The sequence below is a fragment of the Enoplosus armatus genome, chromosome 2 (genome assembly GCF_043641665.1).
Source record: "Enoplosus armatus isolate fEnoArm2 chromosome 2, fEnoArm2.hap1, whole genome shotgun sequence".
NCBI lineage: Eukaryota > Metazoa > Chordata > Actinopteri > Centrarchiformes > Enoplosidae > Enoplosus > Enoplosus armatus.
The window spans coordinates 1,790,875-1,811,803 of record NC_092181.1 but is presented as its reverse complement, the minus strand read 5'-3'; the positions used below and the strand labels follow the sequence as shown (position 1 = coordinate 1,811,803).

Sequence of the window (20,929 nt, the reverse complement as noted above, 5' to 3'; positions counted from 1 at the left end):
AGATAAACCTGGCCCTGCAGGTCTTATATGTAGAAAGGCGCCATTATTGTCACTCTTGATGTTCAATACACTTAAATACACAGGGCTACTTGTGGATGTAGATACTTTGAAGTGATACCCTAAAATATACAAAAGCAAGGACATAACTAGGAATTATGGCCTTGCTGATGATGTTGTTCTGAGCTCCACCTTTAAAAAAAATCCTACTGTGATGTGGTTCTTTGGTTCGAATCTGGGCCACACCCAAGCGTAACAAAGGTCTTGCCAGCAATCTATCAACAGTTTAATTTAAGTATGGCAGGGTTTAGTGAGGGGACCCTGTCTTTTTTTTTTTTTCAAGTATTTCTAGGCTATTGTTTATTGTGGTTTATCCATTGTTAATGGAATTAGCAGTGATTGCTTGTGATCTGGTCTGCCATGTCAGTAATGTCCACGGGGACATGTCAGTAGGCTATAGAACTCGTTTTTTTCTTTTTAAATACAGTTCAGTGTATTGCATGCTTGTTTAAGAAGAAAGCCCGAGTCTACATGCTCTTGTTGTGGTGTTTATAGCCATACCGAGTTTTGGTCGACTGATAAGGCATGGTATGTTACTGTGAAAGGCATATCTCCGACATTACCTGAAGGCAGCACGACGTGACGTCCCTTCTGGGCGTGTCTTCGCTGGACTGTCAGTTGAGAATGTTCAGGCTGGTTATGGAAAACTCTGGAAGTTTCCGCGCGGTTTATAAAGAAAATATTCTGGGAGCTGCGCTTTCAGTTGAGACAGAGGACGGACGGAAGAGGTGCAACTGAAGTGCTCCAACAGCCGTTTCCGAACAGTTTTGACATCCACTAAAGAGGCCACTGGATGGTCAAAATGAGTAAAGACTACTACGACATTTTGGGAATTAAGCGAGGAGCGTCGGAGGACGATATAAAGAAAGCTTATCGTAAACAGGCTCTGCGCTACCACCCCGACAAAAACAAGTCACCGGGAGCCGAGGAGAAATTCAAAGAAATCGCTGAAGCTTACGACGTTTTGAGCGACCCAAAGAAAAAGGACATCTACGACCGTTACGGTGAAGAAGGTAAGATTTAACTCGTGAATCATTAAACAGTGCCATTAATGACGTGGCTCTGGGAGTGAAACTAGTTAGGTTTACACCGTGTTATGCGATTCTGTGGATGTCAATAAGATAAGATGCCTGGCGGAAAGGTAACGATGTCTAACATGCATGGGACCAAAGTGACGTTAATGTTATGCTGTGTGTAATGGCGCCCCCAGCCCCCCTCTGCTCCGTCCTGTCTTCACCCTGAAGGCGAGGCTCTGCAGACAGGAAAGCTCGCTTAACATGTTGCTACAAGAAGTCAAAAACAGACTAAAAGTAAACGTGAGTTCAAGAGAGGAGCTGGACGGGTCTGTCTTTACGTCAGGAGGGGCGGGGAGTAGCGTGCAACGTGCTTGCTTTCGGATGTTTTCATGGTGCTGTCACTGAAGTCAGTGTTAATTTTGGTGCATGGAAACCTGACAGGTGGGGCAGTGTCACAGAAATGTACCGAAATACTTCTTATTATTCTTACCTGTTTAGTAACTATGGTAACTCAGGGAAGATGATTTAAAGAAAAAAATAGACATGTAGATGAATGTAAGAAATCTTAATTAAAGTAAAAGTCTTAGAAATGCCTCACACTTGCGACCCATTATGTTTTTTCTTATTTTTTTTTGTCATATATATATATATATACAGTTACAATTTCAGATATTCATACTAAACGTTGCCAAAGCGCCAATTAATGAAAGGTAAACGTACGTAAAAGCAGACTGCTCTGAACGCTCCGTTTCCAACTTTTTTCAACCGCTGTGTCTATCTGATGTCAGATAGGCACGGATGTCCTTATATGGTATCTCTGCGCCAGGCACAGAGGAGATGTTTATGTCAAAGTTGCTTAGTAACATTAGGTTTACAGTTTGCCTTTGGGAATTCTTCCAAAGACCAGAGACAGGAGCTCAAACGGCTTGTTTCAGACAGACGGTGAACTGAGGGGCTGCATGAAGGGTCAGTAGAAGATAAATCAGGACTTTTTTGAACTGTGAATCATGCAAAGCTTCTCCAGTGGAATCAGAAAATGAGAATACAGAGCTGGAAATGAGCATAATAGGTCCCCTTTAAATTATGACTGCTTCATCCTCTAGCCGGTGCGCTCATTGGCATATATCTGCTACAGTTAGTAAATTCAAACCCCAAAGAGTTTCTGGGGTACATAAACACACAACTTCTGTAACTTTATGCATTGATTTTGGTGAAACTAGATATTTTCCCTCTGATGTTCTCCAACTGCGCTGCCTCCACTCTCACAGATAGTGTTAAAGTAACCGCTAACTGTAGCTGCCGTTAGCTCAGTTAGCTCTGAGCACCGGGGGAGTGTTTGTACCGCTAGCACAGGTGCTTTGGACCGCCGGGGGAGGTTTGACCGAGAGTCAGATGGTTGGAGTCAGCTAGCTGCACAGCTAACTAGCTAACGGAAGCTACAGTTAGCAATTACTTTAGCAAAAAATAAAGGCATCTGTCCATGAAAAAACTTACCAGCTTTCCTTCACAACCAAAAAAGCACTTTCTATCAGACATGCTGAACAACCTCCAGAAACTTGAAGAGTAGCCCTGAACAGAGTGGCTGAATAATCTCTGCTGTGAGTAGATGACCACGTAAAGAAACCCGTGCCTATCTGACGCCAGAGACACAAAGTAGAGAAAACCATTGGAAAGGTAGTCTGAACGTCTGAAGCCTGAGCTTTTTGCTCTTAAGGATTACTTTTACATACTTTATTTTCTATATGTTTTTATTTTATATTATTCGAAACTTTGGCAACATGCACTCAACAAGTGGCTGACCCCATGCTAATGGGTAGTAAATCTATAATAGTAACATGAAGGGACGTTTTTGGTGTTTGTTTACTGTGTAGATTAATTTACAGAGTACCTTACAGTAAACTCTAAACGCTGCTTGTGTGTTGTCTCAGTTGTAACGTGAACAATGTTTTGCTGTTGCTCTTGCTTCTTCGCCACTTCTGTTATTTTACCATAATGCTTTGTGTCTGATTCACTCCTGTACTTTGTGGCATGTTTTCAGAATCAAAACTGATAAAGAAACCAGACCATATGTAAACCTAACAGGAGTAATTGTGGGGGAAAAATGATGACGTTAATATTAGTGAGATATTATTACTGATAATATGAAAGATGCCCTAATGAGTGTTGAATTACTCTGGTAAGAGCACTTAAGTGCATATATATATACACTATGCGTCTGCAGCAAATTCCAAGATAGTAGTGAATGTGATACTTTAAAACCTTAGTTATAGTTATTTAAGTTTTTGCCTTATTAATGACACTCATCTCTCTATAACAGTAACAATTCACAATAAAGGAATGTACCACACAAAGATTCATTCCTACTTTAGTGATAAATATGTTAATGGAGTGTATCTCTCTCTCAGGTCTGAAAGGCGGAGGTCCCTCAGGTGGTAGTGGTCCTGGCACCTTCAGCTACAGCTTCCAGGGAGACCCTCATGCCATCTTTGAAGAGTTCTTCGGTGGACGTAACCCTTTCGGACAGTTTTTTGGTGCGCGCAATGGAGGCATGGATGAGGACATGGACATTGACGACCCATTTGCCCGCTTTGGGATGGGCGGCGGTGGAATGGGCGGGTTCCCTCGCTCCTTCAGCTCTAGTATGGGAGGAATGGGCGGTCACAGTAGTGTTGTAAAGAAGCAGCAGGACTCCCCTGTGGTTCACGATCTCCGAGTGACCTTGGAGGAAGTTCTGTCAGGTTGCACAAAGAGAATGAAGATCTCTCGTAAAAGGCTGAACCCTGACGGGCGAACGATAAGGACAGAAGATAAAATCCTGGAGGTGCAGATAAAGAAGGGGTGGAAAGAGGGCACGAAAATCACATTTCCCAAAGAGGGGGACGAGACTCCCACCAACATTCCAGCTGACGTGGTCTTTGTGTTGAAGGACAAGCCACATTCAGTATTCAAACGCGAGGGCTCTGACATCGTTTACACAGGAAAGATCTCACTCAGAGATGTAAGTTAGGATTACATTTAACTTTGAAGTTTTTTGGTCACTTATTGTACTTAAAAACACCTTGTAAAAGTGCTTGGAGACAAACCAAAGAATTGTTATCATCTGAGAAGTAGAATGAAGTTCCTGTTCGTGCCTATGCATGATGTTAATTCATGTTTTTTTCCCTTGTATTTCCCCTTCTGTCCCATCAGGCCTTGTGTGGCTGCACAGTCCCAGTACCCACATTGGAAGGCAAAACGGTGACCGTGTCAACGACAGATATCGTGCAGCCAGGGATGAAACGACGCGTTAGTGGTGAGGGGCTGCCTTATCCCAAACGCCCCGATCGTCGAGGTGACCTAATAGTGGAGTATGAGGTCAAGTTCCCAGAAAGGCTCAGCCAGAGCGCCCGGGACACCATCGCTCAGGTCCTCCCGCGATCTTAAACAAGACCAACGGACCTCCTGGACTTTAGAATCATCACACTAAACTGCCAACTACTTTTTTTTAGTTTGGAGTTATAAATCATACCAGACAACAGAGGACAGACTCATGGGACAGATTGCTCTGTGTGTACACTGTTAATCATAGTGTAAAAACCTGGGAAAATGCTAACCATGAATGCAGTACACAGGCTAGAATGTAAATATGACCGACATGTTTGGTGTTTGGTTTACTGAATAAGATTATATTTTGATGAAAATAAGTGTATTATAATATATGAAATATGTCCACTATTCTGTGGGAACTGTTTTGTTGGTAATAAAGGTTCTCTCTGAGAAAGAGGTTTTTTTCTATGAAATTGCAACATGAAGATTTGCATTGACTTGTTCACATATTTAAGATTGAACGCTCACAAAGTGCACACTGCTGGAGAAAACGATTTCTGGACTTGTGTTCAGCTGTGACAAGGACACAATGGAGGTGGCAGCAACGGAAGATGAAAATATAGATCAAACAAATAAGTCATAGTTTACTTCTGGACCTCTGATTGTAAACTCATAGTCCAAACCAGTAATAATGATTCTGCTGATCTGCAGTTTAAAAGGCGTCTATAGTTAAAACAGAGTGCATTTTTAGACGTCTACATTTCAAAATCTTGCTCAACAGCATTTAACCATATTTCAACATGTGTAAATTCAAGTCACTGAAATGCTGTTAAAACACATTAAGACTTTATGCAGCCTATATTAAAACCTTTAAACACTTTTAAACTACATTTAGCCCAGTTTTAAAATCTTAAAAGTCTTTTCAGCTGCACCACAATCATCCTCACTCAGAAACATTCACATCCTCTCCAACATGATATGCTAACAATGACAGGAATGTTCCATCAATGCAACCAGTCACAAAATTAAAAATGATTGTTATGTTGTGTCTAAAGCTTCATACAGATTTGTTGTATTTAAACCGTGATTATACAGTAATGTATGGTAAAACCATCTGACCAATGATGACAGGGTCTAATTGCCAAAGTCTCTCTCTGTTGCTAACCTCAATAAATTCTGCTATGCACTTCCAATAGATCTCTCTCTGTATTAAACTGTAGGTTGGCTGGAATACTGTGGATGTTTCATGTTTCCACATCACACGTGTAAATTGCATATTGGACTGTGGTTGGTCACAAAATCGTGCTCACAAGCAGACATCTTAAAGGAATAGTTAGATTAAAGACTATTTTGGAAATGCGCTCATTCCCTTTCTTGCCAATTGCTAGATGAGAAGATAAATACCTCTGTCATATTTGCCAAATTGATAATTTAACACTTCGGTTTTTGTACAACAACAAGATATAATGTGTTAATTAGAGAGCTTTAAAGATGCTCTCAGCTGGATTGTTTTTACCTTTGGACAGAGCCAAGCTAGCTGTTTCCCCCTGCTTTCAGTCTTTATGTCTTCTCTAAGTCAAAGGAAAGGTCCAAGCAAAACATTAATAATGATGGCCTTGCTTTTATATAAAATGAAATGTAAGATTCAGCCCCTCCTCCTCACACCAATCATTTTCGTACAGTACCTTAGGAGAACATGCCACATGTGACTGGTAGGTTGGAACACAGTTTAAGGCCAAGCTAAAGCTAAGCCTATCAAGACTAGGTCAAAACCTATTATGCGGCTGGACCGTATATGGTCATATGGTCAATGTGCTACTGAGGACGTAAGTCAGAACTTTTTCAATTTTAAAGAGCCACTCCACTGTTTGCAAAAACAAGTCAGATTGTATCTATCTATAAAATCTATGAGAAAATGACTCAAATTCTCACTTGATTTATTACCTCAGTAAACATTTTCCTAATGAGTTTATGGTCTCAATCGCTAGTTTCAAGTCTTCTTCAATACAGCATGATGTTCATTTTGTGAATTATGGTCCCATTTAGAGTAAAATAGACGAGACTACCTTGTGATTGACAAGTTGTTACCACGGCAACCTGTCAATCAGGATAGCGGTGATCAGTTGTACTAAAAGACACTCTTACAAGCTAAATTTGTTAGCAGCTACTTCCCATGGCGTAGCCAGGAGCCGGGTGCAGTCGGGTTGCAGGTGTAGGTGGGCGTGCTTGTTGCCTTCAGGTTCTCAGATCCCCAGCTCCACCCTCTCGTCCAGGTATGGTCACAGATGGCGATGGCCAAAATGCCAAACTTGAGTCCTCAAAACGGTAGTCCCCAAACCAATGGGTGATGTCACGGTGGCTACATCCATTTCTTTTATACAGTGGCTGGCCCCACTTTGCTGCAATCCAGCCAAAACTAAGCCTGAGTTGAGCGATAGGTTTCCATGGTAACTTGGAGCAAACTGAAACCTGCGGTATAAAACAAAATTAGCTAAAAATAAGCTGTGTTGACTGGTAATGTTGCATTAAGGAACAGCCCTCAGGCTGTCCTGTGACACCGTGACACAGTCAGCAGACGGCTTGTTGAGTTTGATGCCCTCCAGCTTCATGTACAGTAGATGCACCGAGATGCCTGAACAATGAATGTAAACACTGAAAAGTTACACTGCACCAGCTGAAGAGGCATTGTAAAACAGAATCATGCCCATTTACTGATCACAGTAGCTGAAGACAACACAGCTGCTGCAATTCTTTGCTGCACAATCACATCTTTGTAGCTTCTCTGGATCTTTAAGACCCTCATGTTTTATGGCACTGAATCAGATGACTAATGTGAAGCAGAACGCTGCGGTTTTTCTGGTACTGCTGGACTAAATTCTTCTTCAACTTGGTTTGTTTTTAACCTGGATGAAGAATGCAGATTCTTCACGTCATCGTGTTTTGCTGCTTCTCAGGTGAGATTTGATGTATTTTACCCTAGAAGTGTTTTATTTGTAAAGGTTACACTCTAAATGTATTATTAACTTATATGTGAATGGGAGGACACCTTCAACCTTACAATGGTTTATGAGCTGCTCCTAAATAAGTACATTTATTGATGAACTGCACTGATGATATTTAGTTGTGTAAATTGGTCTTACTAATCCACCAGTAACTTTGAAGTTGTGGTGGTTGTCTTCAACAATTCCTTAAACATCTAAAATAGTTTACTCTTGTGGTTAATTGAATTGCTATGTATGTAAACAACCAATAAGGTCATTCTGCTGAATTAAACAATCACAAGTAGTAGTAGCGGCTGCAGAGTTTTTCATTTTATAATACACTGAGAGTTGTAACAAAACCATTGAAACAAGGGACACCTGGTACCCGAGTGGTTAAGAGGCTGTCCACACGTGTTTTTCACAAACCTATCTATCTAATAATAATAATATAATAATGTATCAAATGTCATCGTGAAAACAACAGTGAAAGGGTTCGCTGGTAGTGATGAACCTACAGAGAATTATCACCTGAATCTGCAGCTTCCATCAGCTTTGCAGAGCTTTCGTAGCGAGTTTCAGTTCATTGTTCAGCGGTCTTTATTGTTTTGGTTCCCTCTCACCGCTTTCATAGCGCCGTGGATCTACATTCGCAAGGTGGACACAAACACGACTCCAAATAAATGATAATGTTGCTCCTGCCGGATGTGTAAATGAGCAACTGTTTGCTAACAAGTTCTCCACATCAACTTGAAAGATGATGGTATGTGAATGTTGTGTTCACAACTTTGTCTGCTGCCACAAAACAACCAAAATAAATGAGTTATTGCAGGTTTAGAAAAGGAAATAAAAAATCACTACAGAATATAAAGCAGATAGGATTTGTAGTATCACTGAATCTGTTACATAATTAACTTGCAAGCAGAGGCACTGTTGTGTTGTGCTCATTTGTTTTAATGCACATTTCAACACTGATTTCAGTCCATCTAACTATAGTATAGTATATACTGTAAATATGCCCTTTGTTTTATACTGCAGTTGTGTGTGTGGAGACCTCAGCAGTGCTGGAGGTGAGCGGCCATGTTGGAGGCGAGGTCTCTGTCCACTGCTCTGGGAGCTGGACCACAGACAACAGCTCTGAACACTCCAACATGTACTTCTGCAAAGAAGTCTGCTCCAGGGAAAACATTCTCATTAAGACTGAGAGGGAGAGGTCGGCCATCACACGGCGAGGGAGATACAGCGTGGAGGTCAACAGAGGAGCCTTCAACGTGACCATAAAGAGGCTGAGGAGGGCGGACGCGGGGAGATATCACTGTGGAGTGGGGGAAACTTTAAATGTGTTGTACCAGGAGATCCATCTCATAGTCCTAGATGGTAAGATGCATAAAAGTACCTGCAGGTAATGGGACGTTTTAGGATAACAGTGAACAATCTATCTTCTATTCAGGATTGTACGAAACAAAGTTCAAAGTGTTAACTGTAGGTTACTGTAACGCAATTATTAGGTCAAGTTCTCTGGACTTAAGGACTGTTAAACCCTGGAAACTTCTCGTCTAGTAGACTACTGAGTCTGTCCGCAGGCTAAAACCGACTACATAAAAATGAACAATGTGTAGATAGACTTTGAAAAGAGATCATTTAAATCTGGTGTTGAGCTCTCAAACATACTGAGCCTACCAGAATATTTATCTAGCTGCCAGCCTGGTGTTGTTTTGCGTTGAAAGTCTGAAATTAATATATGTAGTGTATAACTTGTGATGTGAAGGCCATAATAATGTCACGAGTGTACACACACACACACACACACACACATTCCCCACCAGTCATCCTCCATCCTGTCCTCTCAAAGCTTCCACTGTTCCTCCTGGATCGCCTCCCTCCACCACCACCCTGCAGACTGAAGCACAACCTCAGCCCCAAGGCAGCTTTCCATCTAGCACTGAGCCGTCAGCAGCAGCATTAACCCTGCCCGCTACAGAGGAGAAGACAAACCAGAAAACAGCAGCCAAACTAACAGGTATTTCACAGTTTAGAGGCTGATCACCTATAGCAAGCTCCAAAACAGCAACAAAACAAAAGTTTTATATGTTATTTGTCAGCTTGATAATAACAAGAATGTTATTGACTGAAATGAAATGCTGCTATTACCAGGACAAAAAGTGAGCCTGAGATGAGATGGATATGATGGCAGATTGTGTTGAATACTCAAATTAGTATCAGACTTAGTATTTTTATGCAGACTGAAAATGACTTAAAACTGTTTTAAATTTTCTGTTGTGAACTGTATGGTCACCAGCACAACTGTGCTGTATGCTGTTTGCAGATACCACAGTGGTTATCATTGTTTCAGTGAGCCTGGCTCTTCTGGTTTGCGCCATTATACCTCTTATATTCTACGGACACTGCCGGAGTACCGCGGGTGAGGTGACACATGCACACAGACATACATGCACACGTGGTGTGATCTGAAACCAAAACAAAGCATTCACATGTGCATGTGCGCCCACATATTTGAATGCATTTTGTTGCTTGTTTGTCTCAGAAAGTCAGAACAGACCTGAAGGAAACAAGGGTGAGGTGAGTGACCATTTTTGTTATCTTGACTAAAATGGTCATCTCTGATGATGGTTTTAGGCATTAACATTTTCTGCTCAGATACAATGAGTCTTTATTTACAGGCTGATTATTGTGGGGAAAATGCAGATGTTGCCTCTACACAGGCTGCAGTGAGGCAGCTGTCTTTAGAGGAGTCCAGTGCTCAGGATGCTTCCCAGTATGCTGCCATCTACCAGGCTCTCGATCCCAAAGACTGAGCAGGGTTTATTCTATTTCTGAGCTGACAGCTAATCGCACCATCTTCTCTGTATTTTGAATCAAATAAAGGACAAATGTTTGAATATATATATCTGTTTGAGTGCATATTCTTCCTTCTCATTTTTTAAATTTGTAAGAGAGTTAATTGTCTGTGGCACACGACAGTGTCTTACAACGCTTATCATCATCTTCCAGAATAGGAATACGGTCAGTAAGATTTTAACACATTGAATAGGCCTCATTTAGACATGCCTGGTGCTGCCTGATGAAAGGGAAGACGGTGTTGTTAGTGGGGCCAAATGCATACATAAAAATATATATAACAATGTCTATTGTATTTCACTTTATTTCTTTGTTTGATTTGTATTTTTAAGTTTTCATTTTAAATCTTCCATACACACTGGTTGCTGATATATAAGACAAAAAAATGCTCACTAGTCCCGCTAGTCATCCCTTAGGTTTCTGCTGTACCGTCGTGAAGATCTGAAGAAAGGAAATGGAACAGAGAGCAGAGTGACATTTGTCTGTAGACATCTGCACGCACACGCATACCACACAAAAAATAGCACTAGTACCACGTAATATACCTTGTATAATATGGTGCTGTAAATGTTTCTGTTGTTGCTTCAGCCTGACTAAGATGATTGTTTTTTACTACATGTAGCTCATTTTGGAATTGGAGCCATTATGAAGTAGTTAAATACATATATAATGAAAATATCTTGCATGTCATCCCCCAGTTTCAGATTATTGGTTTTCATGCACATGTCTGCCGAATTGTGTTGATCGCTCTGAGCAACTTCCCAGAGAGGGTGTGAGGAGGTCAGAGATCTCACATTCACAACCTATTGTTTTAACACCTCTGCCCACCAAGTGGAGACCCCACCCAGAGACACTTTCACTCAACTACAAACTTCTGTGAGGTTGCTTTCTTCAAGGATGCCTCCACGTCTCTCACCTGTTCTTTAAATAGAGTCATTGTCTGCCTTTCACACTTACATGTGGTGCAACTTACGGCCCAATCTGTAAGTCTCTCGGCTGTATACATTTTAGACAGCATCAGAAAACATGAATGACTACGAATGTTAGCGCTAAAATAGAACATTGTAATGTTATACTTTTGTTTACATTTGGATCAAGACGTGTGCTCATACTTAATAATTCAACATTTTGGAAAATACACTTTCTGGTAGACAGTTAACTCCTGGACTCCTGAGGGAAACATCTGTCTTTTTAGCTGCTAAATGCTCCACTATGTTCCCCAATTAGCTTTGCATGTCTGCTGTTTGACAACATGTCAGCAGTAGACGTGAGGAAAAGCAGTAGTAGTAGTAGAGTGTCATTTGGTATGTTTATTGCAGATCGGTGACATATGTATTGAATTTCAATTCCTGCTTTGCTTGACATTCACCTTAACTGCAAAGACATGTAAAGATACAGGAATTTGACGGCACTGAAACTAAGTATGGGAAATTGTCAGAGACATGTCGTCTCACTTCACCTTTGTCCACGTTTCTCTTCTCTTGGGTTAATGTCGCCTACAGCCCTCGTCTTCCGGCCTCATATAGTCAAAACCACAGGACGATCTAGATGTTATTTCACTTGCATGAGGTTGTAAAGAGGCAGAGCATGATGAAACATTTAACCACTGTTTAGACAGGTTTTAAATCAATGTACAGAGCCTGGAGGGACTACCCAGAATAAGAACCAACTACAGAGCTGTTACTTTATGTCGATCAGAATGAAGATCCTTTCTGTCTTCTACTGTCTTCTATATGGTAAGTGTGTCAATGAAATACATCCAGTGATTTATCTAAACAACTCAAAGATGCTTTAACTCTCGTCACATGATTTTATTTTGGCAGCTACGTGGACAGAGGGAGCAGACATCAACGTGGAGGGGTTAGAGGGCGGAGAAGTCTCGTTCCGGTGTGCACACAGATTTGCAGGAACAAATCATAAATACTTCTGCAAGGATCCATGTAAAGATAGACTGGTTACTGTAGAAGCTGGTAGGAGAGCAGATTCAGGGAGGATAACTCTGGCAGACGGGGGGGACGGAGTCTTCACTGTGACCTTCAGTGAACTCCGGCTGTCAGACTCGGGGAGATACTGGTGTGGAGTGGAGAGGCCTGGTTTTGATACGTTCACTGGAGTACATCTGACTGTAACGGAAGGTACGTGCATGATCTCATCACTCCCACCTTGAAGACGATTCATCCTTATACTGGCTACTTTTATTTTTGTATCTGCATTCATGTATACACATTTCCCCATCGGTGGTAGAATGTAACCAAGTACATTCAAGTGTTGTACTTAAGTACAGTTTTGAGGTACTCGTATTTCCATTTTATGTTACTTTATACTTGCCTGGGTCCAGACCTTTGAATCCGCCCACTCCACTGAGTTGACAACTTTATACTTCAACTCTATAACATTTAAATATAACTCTATAATCTATAAATATTGCACTTTTTACTCCACTACATTTATCTGACAGCTGGAGTTACTTTTCAGATCAATATTTTACATTCAAAATATTGGCTAGGGTTATAAAATAGAATGCATTTTCATATAAGAAACCAGTGGTTCCCATTTCTTTGTTTGTTTGAGGCCCCTTTTCACATGTTCCACCAAAGAGACATTTCCCCTTTAAACTCCTCGGATGATTTTATTGAAATAATTGTTCGAGGCTCAAAGAGGTAAAACTCGACAATATTTCACCAAAAACACCCAAAGATTAGATTAAAGTCCAAAAAATGAATACAAATTTGTGTATCAGAACTTTGTTTTTCTTCTTCTTTCCAACGCCATTACTCATGTCATGAACCTCAGATTAATCCTGTGGCCCAGTAAAATACTGCTTACACATTGATGCATCGGTATTAACAATCTACAAGTACTTTAAGTGTATTTAGCTGGTAATACTTCTGTACTTTGACTTATGTAGGGTTTTGAATGAAGGACTTTTAGTTGTTTTGACATAGCTGTATTAGTACTTTTACTTAAGTAAATGATCTGAATACTTCTACCACCACTGTTCCCCATACAGCTGTTGCAAATGAGACAACAACTGTCATACCTGAACTTTCTCCCACATGGACTTATCAGACGATTTCCAACTCAACACAATTAACATCTGGTATGGACACCAGTAGGCCTACAAACCTTTCAACAGGTAGGAAGAAAATATAATCAAATTTGAATCCTTACAAATATAAATCATCCATGGATAAACTTACAGAAAGTAATAATCCATTCAACCTTACAGCCTCAAATTGCACTAATGGAGGAGAACAGAACATCAGCACAGGTGAGTTTCTATATTATCATTTGGTGTGCATCATGTGGTGCATGAATATCCGCTCATCTGCATATTCGCTGGCGAATGACACACAAATTCTTGAGCCATCTTTCTTGTTTTTGGTCAGGCATTGTGTTGTACGCCACCGTCGGGGCTGTTGCCATGCTCACTATCTTGGTGCTGGCAACGTGCTTCAAGAAACACAGAGAACACTCAAAACCTCAACCACAGGTTTGCTCCAACGGCACAGACCTCGTCAGTGCAGATGAAAGAGAGGTATGAGGACACAGATGTCTCTTCACAGCACAACAATTGTCTTCCTGGAGAAACATGACGATTGTCTTGACAGCCAATTAAATTATGCTGCGCACGATCAAGTTTCAAATTTTAAGGTGCAGAGGTCGATGTATGAGGAGGGGTTTTCCAAAACTCCATCAGTCCTCACTTCTCTTTATGTTGAATGTGTGTTGTTTTTTAAAACCACAACAAATCAGTATCGTCTGTGACACAGGAGTGTTGCATTAAAGGAATATTTTAGGAAATTTGCATTTTAACATGAGAAGATAGTTACCAGCCTCATGTCGTTCTGTTAAATGTAAAGCTGCAACCAAGAGACGCTTAGCTTAGCTTAGCTTACCAAAAAGACTGGGAACAGGGAGAAACAGCTAGTCTGGCCCACCTACCAGCACCTCTAAAGCTCACAAACTAACAAGGTGTACCTCATTGTTTCTGTTTGTGGAGATTAAATTGTGAGCTTTTTTGGTGAGCTTGTGAGGTGCTGGTAAGTTTTTTTTGTCACTTTTAGACAGAGCCTTAAGCTGTTTCGCCTTGCTGTCAGTCTTTATGCTAAGCTAAGCTATTTTAACGAGGGCTCCATTCTGTTCAGGCATCCCAGTAAGTCATGACAATGTGCCAGCTGAATGTGCAAAAGTGAAAAAATTGGTCTAAAGGCAAGAATATCCAGTTATCCACATATATGAACTATAAAGTGTTAACAACAATTAATAAATAATGAATGAATATTCACGTGGATTTAGATTTAAAGAGACATTCCAATTTTCCCTATAATTAGTACCAAATTTCATCGTTTAGAAAATGATGAACCTGTAAAATAAAGTGTTATCCAGTTTTGTCAGTTGTTAATGAGGCTAATCATTTATGCAAAGACACAGTTAAATTCAGCCCAGTAAGATGTAGAACACACTAGAACTGAAACCTGCTAATTATTTCTTCTTTGCCACATCTCAACAGGCCGACTGTGAGTACGATGTGATTGGCGAGGAAGAGCAGATGATGAAAAACGTACCTGAGAGGTTCTCTTGTGCTCACCACCCAAAACAGGACCCAACAACATCTGCGTCCACAGCAGCCGAGTGTAGCGTACCCCTCCACATCTATGAAAACATCTGCTGCTCCAAAGGCACTGCGCATTCAAGATATCCAGCTGCAAACGTCCAGGACGAGCATGACGTCAGCTCTGGGATCTACATCAGACCTTTGCCATCGACAACATTTGAATGAACTGGTGAAGGCTCTCTTGGAAAACACGCAAATAAACCTACAGCAACTAGAAATGCGACAAACAAACCTACAGAGAGCCGTACAAACAATGCAGCAGCTTTTCACTCCAGATTATCAGAAAAGAGGCCCAGATCGCTTTGTATTTATCAGGAACAGTCTCAAAGGTGTTACTGGTATGGTTTTTAAGGACAAGTGAACTTTACGTCCTATTTAGCTTCTCCATTTAAAAGCAACATTTATCTTTCACTTTAAACTGAATTTTTTTGCCTTTACAAAGACATGCAGGTTCTGTCTTTGCATTGATTTAGATTCTGTCTGTGTGCCTACAGAGGGACAATCTTACTTTAAACAGTAAAAAGAAAACAAAGGAATACATTTTCTTAGCTTCACTGAGTTGTAGTACACTGCGTGTACGCAATAACAGGAATACCTTACAATATAATGAAATCTGATACTACAGCCCTATATTCAAATTTTAATTAAGCTTAAAATGTGCAATTCTTGTTGAAACTGCTGTTGTTGAGATAGTTGAGTCTTTTAAGACTTTAACTTCTAACATCACTGTGCTCTTGTATTCTTCCCATTTCTTCAGCCTCCTTGCCATTTGAACTAACAAGCTACTTTAATAGATTAATTAAATACATTTAAATATGTTATTTAAAGGTAGTTTAACAATGTGAATTCAGAAAGTATAGTTTTGTTCCTTTTTCAGAAAAAGCATTGAAAAGTCAGAAAGTCTGGTCTCAGTCTTTACTAAATATGTACAGCATTTTGGCTTTGTAGTGTACAAGCGTTCCTTTTATTGTGTCCACCCCATGTACATAGCTGGTCCACACAAGGTTAACCAAGTGTGAACCATCATTTTGAGGTTAACACGTGGTTTTTGGATAAGGTTAGGCAAAGCGTTGGGGTAAATGTACAGTTAGAGTACGTCTGCAGGGGATGAATGCTACTCAATGTAGTGTGTTCCAGTGATAAAAACAAGTGTGTGTGTGTGTGTGTGTATTTGTATATGACTGGAGCGGGAGCTTTAACCTTCAATAAGTCAGTGGCAGTTATAAGATTTGTCTGTACCTTAAAATACATATATCTGCACTTTTGGGCTGATGCCTCTCTGTGTTTGTTAAAGGTTGTGACTTTGGCGACTCCTTGTGGTCACATCAATAAAGACACTGTGGCAGACAGCACTGAACATTGATATTACCCACCAAATTATAATTTCCTGCACATTACTGTAAAACTGTGAAACATATTATCTTGTGTGTGCTATGAGGCATAGGTGTCATTTACACTGGGGACGCTGGGGACATGTTCCCACCACTTTGTGAAATTTGTCCCCATCACTTTTTAAAAGCATCATTTGTTAAAAATGTTCTGAAAAATAGCTTGCACCAAGTAATGCTAACTAACAAACGAGAACGAATTTGAGAAAGTTCATTTGGACAAAAATGCCCCTACTGATTAAAAAATTACCCCAAAACGTGCATGTGCCTCTCAGTAACTTTAACAAATTCTGAAGTTTAAGTTTCTTCTTGTCCACGTTTTCTGTTTTCTCTCTGTGAACATGACAAACAGCCACGTTATAGAGTCGGGTTTGTGACATTGAAGAACAAAGCCAGGTCTTCAGGCGTCTTAAGGCACTGAAGCTTCTCTCTGCCTCAGCAGATGATTTGTTACAATAGAAGTGTTTATATTACTTTAGTATGTAATCTCACATCTCTGGCTATTTCTCCTGCTCTCCATCTGGCTGCTGCTGAATCTGGGACCTCAAACCCGACCCGGGACCTGATATGTACAGCACACTATAAACTAAGCCTAAGCAACAGCCTACAACATGTGCTGGAAAACTCTTATTGTTCATTAGATAATAAATGTGATCAGCATATACTGTAAAATCAGAATGTAATACATTAGATGGGCTAGTTAACTAACTAGCTAGAATAGCCTATGTAGCTAGAAAAGCCAAAGTTTTGCAAACATATTAAGATTATTGTGTCTTATTTGCTGGATTTCACAGTACATAATAAGATAATGACTTATAGTACAGTGCTGCTTGCTAAAGTTGTTTTTAATGTCTTTATTTTATAATGTCTCAGCTTTTTTCCTCTTGGACATTGAGCAGTTTGGGTTGCTGTAAATTAGGCTTCTGCACTTTGTTTTAAATGTTTAGCGAGCTACTGTACTTTTCTATGATTGATTATCCTGTGGTGGCCCCTCCCCTGGAGGAGATTTACAGGGGTGGTATTTGAGTTTAATTGCGTGAATTGGAATTTTAAAAGAATTAATAAAAAAATTCTTTCAATGATTTGTGTTTGTTTTAAAATGAATATGGATAAATAAATAGAAATAAACTAATCCCTGCTCCAGTTTAATCCATGTCCTCACATTTAAGCCTTATGCTTAGAATGAGTCATGATTGGTTGAACTTGACTCATGAGCTTTCTGTTTCTCTAACGTTAAAAAAGTCATATATGTCAATATGTCATGTTTTAGGACAGTGATATTGGATATTATCACCGCTTTCTCTGAAATGTGGAGTTAACTCGCTGTGCTGACTGACATGCACTGGTGCTTACAGTTATATTGGCATTGTTGACATGGTGTTGCAGCTGTGGATGTGATGCATATTGGTTACTTTTACATGTGCTGTGAATGTTGTTGTGTGTTTTATGCAGAATATTTTCATATTGTCGACTCCGTAGTAGCCTAGGCTATGCCACACATTGTCTAAAATCACACTGTCTATGAGGCGACATCAAATTGAAGGATAATGCATAATAAAGTGAAAAGAAAGGGTGTTTAAGGCTTACTTGCTTGGATAGTGTAACAAAAGACATACTTGCGTCTTGAATTTTCATCTGACAGAATATGCCACTTTTTAAAGCATAAAGCATGCTTTATAAAGGGTATATACGATGGAAGCAATAGAAGCATTCTTATTTTTTTGGCCACTTGAGGGCAGCAGAACAAGCTGTATGGCGAACGTGTTAGCAAACACCTGCCTTTTTACACATCCAGCAAACACGGAGCAACATTATCATTTATTTGGAGTCGTGCTCTACCAACTCCTGAGAAAAATATCTGGCTCTTTAGATGCTAAATGCTCCAGTGTGTTTCCCCAGCTAGTCCCTAACTATGTCTGTGTGCTGGGCAGTTAGCATACAGTTGGTTTATGAGAGTAAACTGAAACAGTTTCCTGCTGCGGCTGAAAACAAAAAGTTGTGGGCCGTAAAACCAAAACAATGAGCTAAAAGACACTAAAATGCTCCACAGAGTTGTTAACTGCGTCTGGAATAATGATTTGCAATAGTTTGTCACTACAAGACAAACCATTTATATTATACCTACTCATTTGATCCATTGTTAATATAAAAATATTGATTGGTGCAGCTTTTGTTAATAAATCATTTATTAATGCTTTATAGATAAGCCTTTTGCCTGTTTAGGTAGAAAGTTGTTACATAAGTGCAGTCTATCTACCATTACCAACAGTAATAACATTTGGGTTAGCACACTATGAAAAATCCCTTCGGCTGGCATTGATCCTCATCACACCTACTTATTAGGAAGTGGTACCAGACAACAATATACTGGTGTCAAGTGCAAGTACAGTCATGACTTAAGTGGATTATGAAGGAGGATGGGATTGCCTTGAAGGATGAGGAGGTATATAAAATAGGCCATGAAGACACTTAAAGGTCCCTTTTTTAGTGATGCAAAGCCGTCATGATTTCACTTTCATGGGCTGAAGGTTGTGTGTGGACTGGTTTGTTCATGAAAGAGGAAGAGGTTTTAACACATGGACATGAAAGCACCAGATTGAACACACCATCTTTAGTCCAGGTTGCTGCCTCATTGTACGGCTGGGGAAGGATCTGAGTGTGCGGACTGAAGGTAAACTAGGAGTGATGGGAGCGACCTGGAGAACAACTACAATGATCATCATTACGTTACTACAAATCCAAGGTGGGCTGCATGCTATGCATTTCGACTTTTAAAGCTGATGCAATAGACTTAAGTTGAGTTAAGCTGTTTATTAAAACACATGATTATGCAACTAACACAGCTTATTCTACCTGACAGCTCTGATCAGTGTCAGAACCACAGCTGTTACTGGTGTGGAGGGTCAGGGATTTGACTTCAGGTGTGAATATCCAGACGGCTGGCAGAGCAATGCAAAATACTTCTGCCATGACAATGATGACAATGTGTTCTCCGATCACCTGATCTGGACAGACAAACACAACCAGTGGGAGAGAAACGGACGTTTCTCTCTGTACGACAACACCACTGGAGCCTTCTTCATCATTAGGGTGGACAAACTCATCTCAGAGGACAGCGGGGCGTACCAGTGTGGGGTCAACTTAACCCATCATTTTCAGTCAATCTGTTTGATACAACTGAATGTTTCCCGAGGTACAGTAAGATCACTATGGTAACTGCTTATATGTGGTTTTCTGTTATGCACGTCCATATGCATATTATAAAATGTGGTTTCACACTTAAATAGGTAGCTTCCACGACAGATAATGTATAGTTTCTGTCCACCTGGTGATTGCAATCTAAAAATGTCAGACCACTCATACTCTAAATGAGAACCAAGTAGTGTTACTGTTCCTCTTTTCTGAACTTTATATTTCTATAAAATGTTATATATATATATATGTGTTAACAACTGCACATTTGTAAGTTTTCGTAAACTAATTTTCTTTTGCTGCCCTTAAACAACAACAAACCCTGCAGAAAATCTCACACCGTACAGTAAGTAAGATCTGTGTTGCCACACAGTACATCAGGTAGCTCTGTGTCTGTTTATTTTAGTTTTGTATATAAATACTTTGTGCTCTTTTGCTTTCTAGTAACACCCATCTTTCCAACGGGCCACGCAATAGACAGTGAGTGATGTGTGTGTGTGTGTGTGTGTGTGTGTGTCCACCTGTATTCATAGTATTCATAATCTGTGTGTGTGAGTATATCCTCTGCCAGGTAAACTTCAGTTGTTGTTCTCTCCTGCAGAGCTCAACCTGGCGCTGTACCTGACTGCAGTGATGTGTGTGGCCGCAATACTGTGTGTGTGTCTGTTCACACTTTGTCTTCTGCTGGCTGTTAAACGCCGAAGATCGGGCGCACGCCGGAATAGAGAGGTTTGTCCGTGACAGAAACTTTTAGCCTCACTAACCTCAACTGTACTTTCTGTTTAGTGACTTGTAGTTACGTTTCTGAGGAGGTTCAACTCATCTAAGCAGTAGCCTATAGTATAAATCCAGCTTTAGCATGCTAACGCGCTAAACCTAAGTCCTTTCATTCCACAGATATCTTCTGACTACGAGACAATGATGCCTGGTATAAAAACTGAACCTGAACTCTGCTGCAGCTGTTCGGCTCCAGACTGCGCTGATCTTTCAGCTTGTCCGCCACCACCCCCTGACCTCTGCTCCCATTTCACATCAAAGCACCGGGAGTCTGCTGTCACTCTCGGCCTCGGTGAATATGTAGATGTGGATGTACCAGGGCACATCTGCCAGTACCAACATCTGGATTTCAGCCGGTTAGAGGACCACATCTATCACAGCCTTCATGGAAGCAGCGGGCCTAAAGAAGGACCTCTGGGAGTGAAACAGCAGATTCATTCTTGATACTGTTAAAGGATAATTCCAGGTTAATTACAACTTGGGTCTTATTTTTGAAGTTTTGGCTAGTGTTTCTTTCAGTTATTACAACTTTGCACTCATAATAATAATTGCTGAGATCTGGGAACATGGTGACTTTACCAGACTTTAACAAAGTCTGACAGAGAGTCTGTACCTTTCTTGTTATCCTTCGTTTTCTCGTTGCTGTGTTCTCAGATCTCACCAATTACTTTTGTGAGTGGCCAAAACTTCAAAAATAAGACCCAGGTTGTAATAAACTTTACTGTGTATGGATGAAAG

At 40.4% G+C, this 20,929-nt stretch overlaps 1 protein-coding gene and 1 long non-coding RNA gene across 2 annotated transcripts; both read left to right on the top strand.

Moving 5' to 3' along the window:
• Positions 1-754: 754 nt before the first annotated feature.
• Positions 755-4,835, top strand: dnajb1b (DnaJ heat shock protein family (Hsp40) member B1b). Its single transcript, XM_070917409.1, has 3 exons — positions 755-1,070; positions 3,479-4,071; positions 4,263-4,835. Exons 1-3 carry the CDS (start codon positions 851-853, stop codon positions 4,494-4,496), a joined length of 1,047 nt encoding a protein of 348 aa, XP_070773510.1. The 5' UTR covers positions 755-850; the 3' UTR covers positions 4,497-4,835.
• An 8,503-nt stretch (positions 4,836-13,338) lies between these two features.
• Positions 13,339-13,746, top strand: LOC139291480 (uncharacterized). Its single transcript, XR_011597562.1, has 3 exons — positions 13,339-13,352; positions 13,446-13,487; positions 13,606-13,746. It is a non-coding gene; the product is annotated as an uncharacterized lncRNA (long non-coding RNA).
• The last annotated feature ends 7,183 nt before the right edge of the window (positions 13,747-20,929 follow it).